The following is an 11,471-nucleotide window of genomic DNA, read 5'->3' on the forward strand; positions in this document are numbered from 1 at the left end:
GGGAAGGAACAAGAGATGCTTCATTTTATAAGATGAGGCTCAGGGAGCGGAGGTCATTTGCCCAACGTCACACGGCAAGGAAATTACAGAGCTGAGATTTGACCCCACGTTCCCCTGACTCCAGTGCCCATGCTCAGAAATTTTCCTTCAAATAACACTCTCTCTGGGGAACCCTCTCTGATCCATTCCCCTCCAAAGGAGGGCGTAGTGTTCTCTTCTCTGACTTGAGTTTCTAGAACACAAGTTCTCAGGTAAACCGTCAATCCCCCACAGGCAACCAGTGCGCTATTTTTATTCCTGTCTCTCCTCCCCCCATCCCAGGTCTTAGAAACATCAAAACAATCTTTGTCTACACCCTGTTTTCCAACTGGACCGTGAGCTCCTCAATGCGATGAGGTTCTCTTTCTTGCTATCTTTTTTCTCTATCTGCTACAGGGATACATAGTAGGTCCTCAACAGTACATATTTTATTCCTGGCGTTTCATTCAGAATTGACATGCATGAGTTATTAAGACCAATATTCCCTCGTAGAATGAATTATGCCCTGAGACAATTTATAGAGCGTCATGAAAAGTCAGGGGAAACCCTGCTGTCAGTCCACTGGGGCCAGGTGCCATTTAGGAGAGCTTTTCTTTGGTATGTTTATCAAAAGACGTTAGTGGCTTTTGAAATTTATTGTCATTTATCACTGCATCAGCCTTACTTTTTTTTGAAAGAAGAATAAACTTCATGTAAGCCTTCAAAGGTATTTCTGTGAAACCGGGTCGTTAAAAGTAATCTTGCTTTTTGTTTGTTGTAACTTCCCCTTTTCTGTTCTTAATTTTGTTCGTTCTTGGAACGTGTTGATTTCCTTGTTTCTGGTGAGCCGGGTCCCAATAGAACTAGTTTCAAGTTTTCTACTCATTCCTCATGTTGGTAGTTTGTGACTTACATCTTGACTTTGTATTTTTGCTCCCTCCCATTTTTCTTTACAAATAAATTGTTCGCTTTTGCAAATTTCAAGAAGTGCTTAGTCAGTTTCTTCCTCTTCTTTTGATAATGACAGATGAACCGGCCTCTCTGTGTTCACATTGTTTTCCGAAGGTTTGTATTTGTAATGACATCCACCTTGGTGTCCAACCCGTAACTGACTAATTCACTCACAGTGAAACTCTGGGGTTTTCTCTCTGAGCCCTCCCCTCCTATTTTCCTGATCTCAGTTGATGGCAACTCCGTATTTGCAGGCACTCAAGCCAAAAACGTTGGAGTCATCCTTGACGCCTTGCTCTACCTTAAGATATCCACAGAACGCGATTACTTCTTGCCACCTTCTCTGCCATCATCCTGGTCCGCAATCTCTCCCTTGATTGTATCAGTGGCCTGCCCGGTCCTCTTTCCTCATCTGGGTACCCTGTAGTCTGTTTCTCACACACTGAGCCAGAGGATTCAATTAAAATCTAAGTCAGGTCATGCCTCAGGTCCCTCCTCTGCTCAAACTCCTCCCATGGCTCCCATCTCACTCCGATGAGAAGCCAAAATCCTCACCAGAGTGTATCTGATCTATCTGCCTTCTTTCCTCACCTCACTCCCTGCTATTTCCCCCTCCACACAGGCTGCTTGCTGACCTTGGAACGACCAGTTTTGTTGCCATGGAAGTCTCTGCGGTTTCTATTTCCTTTACCTCCAGGGGGCTCCGTGGCTTGCTGCCTCACATATTTCGACTCTCTGCTCAAATGCTGCTTCCTTGGAGCTGTCCTCTTTGATCATGCTACTTAAAATGATAACACTCCTTGCTCCTTTTCTGCTTTGTTTTTCTCCAAAGAGCGTGACAGTGCTTCTTGGCAATTCTTTTCACTTATGTGTCTGTTTCCCCTACTAAAACCAGAGTTCCGGCGGAGGAGGGACTTTATCTGTCTCGTCCGCTGCTGTATGCTCAGTGCCTAGAACTGGGTCTAGAACTGAAGGCCGTAGCTTCTCAATGGCAGTATCATCTTAAGGAAAAAGGGGGAATGGCAGGAGAATACAATAAAAATGAAAGCTCTAACATTTATTGAATGCCTACTATGTACAGTAGGAAAAAAACCCAATGTATTACCTTATGTATACACTTTCGCTTACTTTCCCCAACGGTCTTGAAAAGGAGATATTATCCTCATGTTATAAATAGGGAAACGGAGGCTCAGACCCGCAATGACTGGGGCATCTAGGACTAGAGAGGACTCTATTTTCTCATTCATTCAACAAACATTTACCGACTCTCTGATCCTTGTGGTGGACGCTGGAGGACATGGGACCTCCACGGCTGGAACGGCCCCTGCCTTCAAGAGGCTGGGGAGTGGAGCTGAATTATTTATTAGTGAACTGCTAGGGTGAATTTTGCGTTAACAGAATCTTGCATTAATAATTATGAATCGTAGCGACTAAATCACGGGAGCGGTTTCATAGCGTCTGGGCTCCTGCTAGCATTCTCCCCGGGCGTCGGGGCGTCCCGGGCGCAAGTGACAGTCAGGGGGAGGGTAGCGTGCGCCAGTGCGCCGGGGAGAAGGCGCTTCCGAGTTTCCACCGCAGTGCTGCCCCCCGTCCCTAGAGGGCGCAGCGTCACTCCCGGCTCCACTTGCAGAGAGGCGGAGCCCGCGCGTGCTGTGCGCAGGCGCAGAGTGGGTTTGCGGACGCTCCAGGTGGCGCGCTGGCTCCACGGCCCGCGGCGGGGTGGGGCCGGGCCGCGAGGGGTGGTGGCGTGCGCAGGCGCAGAGCCGGCTTGGGCGCGTGTGGGGCGCTGGGAACCGGAAGTTGGAGCGGCTGCGGCGGTTGTGAGGTGAGGGGGGGGGTGGGGCGGCGGCGGTGGCGCGGGTCGGAGCAGGTTGGGGAGCTGGGGAGCGAGCCGAGGGGTCGGGAGGGAAATCCCAAGATGAGGAAGTGTGTTGGAGGAGCCAGAGAGGCCGGGAGAAGCTGACGGAGATGGAGCCTGCGCGCCCCGGCAGTGCCTGGGCCCCGGAGAGGCGCGAGACTGGAAGAAATGGGAGTCGCGAAAAGAAGCTTGGAGAAGCTGAGGGACCGAGAGACGGGGAGGTTGAGAGAGGACGGAAGCCGGAAACTGGAGAAATGGCGGCGGGGGGGGGGGCGCGAGGAGCTGATGGGGTCCCCCAGAGCGCCTCTCGGAGACTGCAGAGAAAATGTGGTGGCACCGTGAACTTGGGGTGGGGGTGGGGGAAGAGTAGGAAGGTGGGCGTGGAAATTGGCAAACGGAGGCTCAGGAGGCGGGCAGTTCCCACGGAGGAGCAAGACACTTGTTGGCCTTCAAAATAAAAGTTATCTTAGCAGCCAAGGTGGGTTTTACTTGGGGATAACGGAGAGTTGCAATTTGGGACAGGCCGGCTATAGCAAAAACCATGGAGAAGAGGGGCGAAGTGGGGAGGGGTGGCTTTGAATGAAAGTCCTTTGCTTTGGAGAAAGCAAGAATTCAGAGCGATGATGGTTTCTCGTTGAGTTGCTGTGGTGGTGGATTTCTTTTTTAAAAAGTTTTAAAGCATTAAAAAAATTCGAGAGAGCGAGAGCGGGAGCGGGGAGGGGACAGAGGGAGAGAGAGACTCACGGGGCTCTATCCCTTGACCCTGCGATCATGACCTGAGTGGAAATCAAGAGTCGGTCGCTCAACCCTCTGAGCCACCCAGGTGCCGGTGCGGCGGTGGATTTCTTGAAGGAGATGCCACTGACCCTGAACCACCTCCCCCGTGGCGGCCGGTATTTGATGATTCTTTGCTATCAACCATTCTCTCGGAACCTCTACTTGACAATTCTTCCAAGTGATTGACCTCGCGTGGTACCACCGGAGAGCTCCCCCGTTCTTGGGGCCTCCCAGCTCCATCGCAGTGAGATGTCTCTTCATTAATTCACAAGACTGAGTCATGGGGAGAGATGGAAGCAGTGGAAATAGAAACTGGCAAGAGCTGGCAGAGGCACTGAGAGAGGGGAAGAGCCAGCTGAGGGAAAGAGCCGGAGGTGGGAAGTGAGTGAGACGGCCGCCCTAATGAGGGCAGACCCTCAAAGGGAGCCATCAGGGGGGGTGGAGAAATGGGACGCGATGGAGAACTGGTTCCACTGGAAGACTAGAGTGCGAACAGAACTGGAAAGACCGCGTCATGGTTAAACAGAACTGGAAAGACCGCGTCATGGTTAAAAATGGAGACATAAAGCCAGATGGCGGAGAATCACACCGAGGAGATGAAGAGGAGTAAATGGGAGCCTGACTCCCTAGATTTGAATTCCCCGTCGCACCACGTACTTAACCATCTTTGGTTCAGTACAACGGGGAGTGGCGATAGCACCTTCTTGACGTTGTGAGGGAAGTGTAGGTGCGCGGATGCTTGTCGTTGCACGTGTACGTATACGCAGGTGATTTAGAATGGTACCTGATACGGGAGCGAGTGCTAACTTGTTGAAGTGCCAGACAACTGGGAGGCAAAATATTAGGTGGAGAAATGGAGATGAAGAGATAGTCGTGATGGAGGGAGAGACAGTGATGGGAACCGGAGAGAGACAAAAACGGAGCATCAGAGCTGACGACAAGGAGCAAACGAGAAAGGCAGATGGAGGAATGGAGAGGGTCAAATGGAGAAAGACGGTTGGGGAGAATGTCAGACCCGAAAATCAGAGAAACGAGAGACGGGACCAGACTTTGAAACAGAGGAAGAGGGTGCCTGGGTGGCTCCGTCGGTTAAGCGTCCGACTTCAGCTCACGTCATGATCTCACAGTTTGCGAGTTCAAGCCCCGCATCGGGCTCTGTGCTGACAGCTTGGAGCCTGGAACCTGGTTTGGATTCTGTGTCTCCCTCTCTCTGCCCCTCTGCCACTCGTACTCTGTCTCTCTCAAAAATAAAACTTGAAAAAAATTTTTTTAGTATTTTTTTTAATTTTTTTTTTTTTACATTTATTTATTTTTGAGACAGAGAGAGACAGAGCATGAACAGGGGAGGGTCAGAGAGAGAGAGGGAGACACAGACTCTGAAACAGGCTCCAGGCTCTGAGCTGTCAGCACAGAACCCGACGCGGGGCTTGAACTCATGAACCGCGAGATCATGACCTGAGCTGAAGTCGGACGCTTAACCGACTGAGCCACCCAGGCGCCCCTAAAAAATTATTAAAAAAAAAAAAAAAAGAAACGGAGTAAGAGGGCTGAGCATGGTGAGCTGGAAGAGACAGGCTGAGACATGAGGATGGATAGCCAGAGAGGGGAGAACGAGGGGAGCAGACAAGGCCCCTGAAAGCCATCGTCAGGAGGCCCAGAGATGGTCAGAGACACAGTTAAGAGCAGCCAGAGGATCCGAGAAATCTACAAGCTAGCCTAAGATTCCTTTTTTTTTTTTTTTTAAGATACTATTTTTAAGCAATCTCTCCACCCAATGTGGGGCTTGAACTCACAACCCCGAAATCAAGAGTCACCTGCTCCATCAGCTGAGAAGAGACGGGTGGTGGATTTCTTGAGAAGAGACTGCTTGAGAGCCATGGTTTGCGCTCTGTTGGGCCCATGTGCACACTGGCAGTTTGCAGCCCCGGGGGAATGCGCTCCATTTCATTCCCTGTCCTTTTCTGAGGATCACGGGCTCAGTGTCAGCAGCCTTCCAAGGCCTTTTCCTCTGACTACCTCCCCTACAACTTGCATTCCCACTCTAGCACCACCCAGCCCGGGTGTTTACCAGAAAACAGGGTGCACAGGCTCGTGTTCCCGCGGGAAACCACTCTGCCAGCTCACAAGTGCTTCCTCAGTGGAAACCCCTTTCTGGCTCTAATAACTCCCATGGATGACCTAAGTGCCCCACGAGACTGCAGAGGTGGAATCTGTTCCACGATGGCCCCAAGAGACTGAAGAGTAGGTGAAGGCATTGCTGATTCCATACGAAGGTGGGATGTGGCCTCGAGTGTAGTTTTCCAGGTTATAGGCCCCTGGTTGTTGCCGTTTTACCCTTGTTATTCATCACGGGGGAAAGACTGGACTCGAATTCTAGTTACTATTTTGCTCCTCTGTGCCTGGCTGGGCAATCAGTGCTACGATGTTGGGAAGACGGCATTATCCTCATTTTATAGACAAAGAAAACAGCCTCGCAAGTTAATTTGCCAGTGGTGACACATCTAATGATGCAGCAGAGATTCAAACCCGGATCTGCCTGACTCCAAAGCCTGTACCTAGGAGACTTCAGAGCCTCTGAATCCATTGAAGGTCATAAACGATAAGATTCTGAGGGATGGACTTCAGAATATTGTACATACGAGGATATGCTGTGTATTATTAGGACTTAGGCAGCTGAGAATCAGAAAACCAACCTGGAGCGAAGACATTTTCTTGTGTAGCTGGGAACTAGGTCTCCAGCACTAAATGATGCTGCCAACCTTCTCCCCTCTCCCCCTTCCACCTCTGTTTTGGTAGTTGCTCAGTGACCATCCTGGTGCGTGCTTTGCCCACGTGCAGGCTTTTCTCTAGGATGGGTTTCTGGGAAAGCAGATAGATAACATGAGGGCTTTTCTCTCCTGGCAACCTAGTGTAAATTCCAGAGAAAGACTGTGATTGGCTCTCCCCGGACTACATGTCCACACCTTGCACCAATCAACGGGTAAAGGATGAGTAGGGGCCCATGATTGGCCAGACCTTTGTTGCTTGCGCAATCAGTAGGGGTTCTCAGAGCTCTTGCCTAGGGGCACCTGGGTGGCTCAGTCAGTTGAGCTTCCGACTTCAGCTCAGGTCATGATCTCACGGTTGGTGAGTTCGAGCCCCACATCAGGCTGGCTGCTGTCAGCACAGAGCCTCCTTCAGATCCTCTCTGTCCCCCTCTTTTTCTTCCCCTCCCCCCTAAGGCTCACACTCTCTCCTTCTTGCCCCCCACAAAATAAATATTAAGAAAAGAAGTCGTCATACTGTTTCCATTATACCCCAGCTTTCTTGTGTTACTGCCTCTTGTGACGGTCCCAAGGCCTACAGTCCTTCAGATTTCAGGTCAGACATCTCTGGGGACACTTCCCTGACTCCCGGGCATGGTCAGGCAGCTCCTTTGGGCTCCCACAGCCCAGTCACTGGATTGTCTGGTGAAATGTCTGCCGTATGTGACCATGCCCACATGTGAGGGCTCAGGGTGACCTTACTCCTTACCATCCATCCTCCTTGTCCCGTGCTTACAAAACCGCAGCCTTTCAGGAATTGCTTCGAAAGACAAATGAGTGTCTTCTGTTCTCTCCTCCAGGTGCGCAGGGCCTGGAAGACCCAGGATGGACTTGTGTCTGTCGCGCAGATCGCCGCAGGAGTCGTGAGGTGCCCTGTGTGTCACCAGTTGGACCCGGGGCCCATTGCCTGTCATCATCATCCTGTGCCACAGTGAGGAGCAAAATTGGCTTTTTGAAGAGAAGGTGGTTCCTCCTCGCGGGCACTGGGCTCTCACTGCAGCTTCGAGACCGCGTCGCGACTGCCCACCACATGCCTCCTCCCAGAACGAAGGAGGGCGGGGATGACCGAGGCCGACACTGGGATCCCAGTGAGGAGGATGCCCCTGAGAAATGGGACTGGAATTGTCCGGAGACCCGTCGCCTCTTCGAGGACGCCTTTTTCCATGATGAGGATTATATACCCCAGGGTTCTGAGGAGCGCAAGAAGTTCTGGACCTTCTTTGAACGCTTACAGAGATTCCAGAACCTCAAGAGCACCAGGAAGGGGGACAAGGACCCTGGGCGTCCCAAGCACAGCATCCCGGCGCTGGCTGACCTGCCTCGCGCTTACGACCCCCGTTACCGCATCAACCTCTCGGTCCGGGGCCCCGATGCCCGGGGCTCTCGGGGGCTGGACAGACAGCCCCCGGAGAAGGTGTCCGAGTTCCGCCGAGCCCTTCTGCACTACCTGGACTTTGGCCAGAAGCAGGCGTTTGGACGACTGGCCAGACTGCAGAGGGAACGGGCGGCCCTCCCCATCGCCCAGTACGGGACCCGCATCCTGCAGACACTGAAGGAACACCAGGTGGTGGTGGTGGCGGGTGACACGGGCTGTGGCAAGTCCACCCAGGTGCCCCAGTACCTGCTGGCCGCCGGCTTCAGTCACGTGGCATGCACCCAGCCCCGGCGTATCGCCTGCATCTCCCTGGCCAAGCGCGTCAGCTTCGAGAGCCTCAGTCAGTATGGCTCACGGGTGAGTGGGACTTAAGCAGCTCTCCGGCCTTTCCAGTGTGACCCCGAGGCGCAGGGTGTTGCCCTTAGGGCAGTAGCGATAAAAGTTCCCAGAGCACTTAGCAATGATACCCTCTGACTTAGTGTGATTCTTCTAGAAATTGATCTTCTAGAAATTGATTCTTGTAGAAATTGATTAGCACAGAGCCTAATGTGGGGTTTGAACCCATAGGCTGCAAGATCATGACCTGATCCGAAACCAAATCAAATGCTCAACTGACTGAGCCACCTAGGCATCTCTGTCATTTTTATTTTTATTTTTTAAGTAGGCCCCACACACCCAGCCTGGGGCTTGAACTCACAGCCCCAAGATCAAGAGTCACATTCTCTATCAACTGAGCCAGCCAGGCACCCCTGTCCTTTTCTTTTCGCGGTTGGCACTCTTTGGGTTCTGTTTCAGGAATATTACTACTTTAAGGCCAGAAAGACATCCTATATTTTTACTTAAAGATGTTTACATTTAAAACCGTAACTTATCAGAAATTGATTGTGTGTGTGTTATGCGCACACACATGCAGGTGTGTGACGTGAGGTAGGGGTTAAGATCATTTCCTCTTACGGGGCCCCTGGGTGGCTCAGTGGTTCAGTGTCTGACTTTGGCTCAGGTCATGATCTCACGGTTCGTGGGTTTGAGCCCGGAGTTGGGCTCGTTGCTGACAGCTCTGAGCCTGGAGCCCATTTTGGATTCTGTGTCTCCGCCCCCCCCCCCCCCGTCCCTCCCCTGCTCGCACTGTCTCTCAAAAAAAATAAAATATTAACACACACACATACACACAAAGATCATTTTCCCTCAGTACCGCTTTTAAACTGTGTTTTGCCTTGGATGCGTGACCTCAGTTTCCCCATCGGTGAGGTGAGAAGAGTGGGTCTTGCTGCTTGTGGTGGCTGTGTGAAACACGTCCGGCGTTTCAAGTAGCTCCGGGCAGAGTGAGGACTCCTTGAAAGGTGAACTGTCACCATTACAGTCGACCAGTTAGTTGCGCGCCCGGCCGTGTGCCAAATATGTGCACAGCACATACTGTTCTCGCAGCATCTCGGGGACAAAAATGTCTCTGAGGGACGGAACTGCGCTCTCAAGGTCAGTGGCGCTAAGTGGCAGAGGTGGGATCCAAACCCCAGCGTGTTGGGCTCCAGGGTCGGATCGGGGGCGGGTGTAAGCCGGCGAGGGGCTGGTCCCCAGGTCTGGGCTCCTCTCCTGATCACCGCTCCCGCCCCCAGGTCGGCTACCAGATCCGCTTTGAGAGCACACGGACGGCAGCCACCAAGATCGTGTTCCTGACGGTGGGGTTGCTCCTGAGGCAGATCCAGCGGGAGCCCCGCCTGCCCCAGTACCAGGTCCTGATCGTGGACGAAGTCCACGAACGCCACCTGCACAACGACTTCCTCCTGGGCGTTCTCCGGCGCCTGCTGCCCGAGCGGCCTGACCTCAAGGTCATCCTCATGTCGGCCACCATCAACATCTCGCTCTTCTCCAGCTACTTTGGCGGGGCCCCCGTGGTGCAGGTGCCCGGGAGGCTGTTCCCCATCACGGTCAGTGCTGCCCCCACCCCCCACCCTCCCCCGGGCCTCCCACCTGGTCTCTGGCCAAGCCGGACACGTCCCTTCTCCCCTGGCCTGCGCAGACTCCCATCTCTCAGATAAGGACGGTCTTGCTCGCCCTCTCTCCCTTAAAGCTCCTATTTTCTGAGCACTTCCAATGTGCTGTGTAGGTGCTCAGGGCTTTGCTGCAGGAGACCGGAAGTGTAAAGATCAGTGTTCATTCTTCTCCTGTGACAGTCCTGCTGGTCCAGGCCGACGGGCAGCTCTGTTCCATGCGGTCATGCCGGGACCCGGGCTCCTCTCTCCTCCTACTCTGCCATCTCACGGCCGGATTTTCTCCATCTCCCAGCAGCATCTTCCACCCTGAACTTTGACCCCTTGGCTCGGCCTGTTGGCTGGGGCTCGCGGACGGGTGTCGTGGGCAGTCACAGGGAAGATGGTCACAGCTGACGTGGGTTGAGTGTGGGTCGTCCCCGCGGCCCCAGGGGCCCCTAACCACAGCCCCGGGTGTCCTGCGCCAGGGGCTTCTGCCCGTGAGGGTAGAACCGAGGCTCAGAGACGGGGAGCGTGCTCACAGACGCAGACAGCCTCTGTTAGCTCTTCCGGATCCCTTTTCCCTTCCCGCCTTTCTGTCTTGCCCAGAAGGGGCCCCGTGTGGGTGGCACTCATGGAACGCCTCACTTCTGGCATCCGGCTTCCCGTCGGCCCCTCAAGACGGTCTGCACCCGCTGTCTGTTTTGTGCTTTGGTAGTCACTCCTTCCTCTTGCACCGTTGGCCAAGAATTAGCGAGAGCTCTAGAGTTCTTAGCACAAGGACACTGTGGTTTCGGGTTCTAGATGCCCATCTGTCTGTCTTCCCAGCAACCATAAAAATAGAGCGAGGATGCTCTCCAGGAAGTGATTTTTCTAGTTTTTTTTTTTAATTGTTTAGTGTTTAGTTTTTGAGAGAGAGAGAGAGAGAGAGAGAGAGAGAGCACACAAGGGGGAGGGGGCAGAGAGAGGGAGACGCACAGAATCGGAAGCAGGCTCCAGGCTCTGAGCTGTCAGCACGGAGCCCAACCCGGGGCTCGAACCCGCAGACCATGAGATCGTGACCTGAGCTGAAGTTGGATGCTTCACCGACTGAGCCACCCAGGCGCCCGCATCTAGGGTTTTGATCCTGGCTCCTCCCTTTGAAATTCTGATGCTGTTGAAGTTGCTCTCCAGACACAGTACATACACACCATGCGTAAAGCTCAGTTGATTTTCCCAAATCAGGTAACGTGGATGTCATGACCAGCACCCGGAAGCTTTCCGGTTACCTTGGTACTTCGTCCTTTTATGGCATCCTCAAACTGACCCGTTTGGGGGTGCGGCCTGCCCCCTGACCGATCCACGCCTTTCCCGGTGGCCCACGGTCGGCCCTTGCTGTGCGGGTGACCGGGTGCCCCCCTGCCCCGGGGCCGTCTCCCTGCAGGTCGTGTACCAGCCACAGGAGGCCGAGCCGCCGGCGTCCAAGTCGGAGAAGCTGGACCCTCGGCCTTTCCTGAGGGTGCTGGAGGCCATCGACAATAAGTACCCGCCGGAGGAGCGGGGCGACCTCCTGGTCTTCCTGAGCGGCATGGCGGAGATCAGCGCGGTGCTCGAGGCGGCCCAGGCCTATGCCAGCCGCACCCAGCGCTGGGTGGTTCTGCCGCTGCACAGCGCCCTCTCCGTGGCCGACCAGGACAAGGTACCCCGTGTGGCCGGGCCCGGTGGGGTCTGACTCTGGCGGG

At 53.7% G+C, this 11,471-nt stretch overlaps 1 protein-coding gene across 2 annotated transcripts in view; it reads left to right on the forward strand.

Annotated features, from left to right (window-relative positions):
- Window positions 1-2,720: 2,720 nt before the first annotated feature.
- DHX34 (DExH-box helicase 34) overlaps window positions 2,721-11,471 on the forward strand; it is a 25,233-nt gene continuing 16,482 nt past the window's right edge. Inside the window, exons 1-4 of one of the 2 annotated variants that reach the window (XM_040457537.1) lie at window positions 2,721-2,794; window positions 7,209-8,140; window positions 9,397-9,708; window positions 11,174-11,428. In XM_040457537.1, the coding sequence (XP_040313471.1) occupies window positions 7,439-8,140; window positions 9,397-9,708; window positions 11,174-11,428 (1,269 nt within the window). In that variant the 5' untranslated portion in view covers window positions 2,721-2,794; window positions 7,209-7,438. Of the gene's footprint in view, window positions 2,795-2,848; window positions 3,306-7,208; window positions 8,141-9,396; window positions 9,709-11,173; window positions 11,429-11,471 lie in introns of those variants that run through there. The other variant, XM_040457536.1, reaches the window with a different exon arrangement.

This window comes from Herpailurus yagouaroundi, unplaced genomic scaffold, assembly GCF_014898765.1.
Source record: "Herpailurus yagouaroundi ecotype Mexico unplaced genomic scaffold, PumYag 220, whole genome shotgun sequence".
In the NCBI taxonomy this organism is placed as follows: Eukaryota; Metazoa; Chordata; class Mammalia; order Carnivora; family Felidae; genus Herpailurus; species Herpailurus yagouaroundi.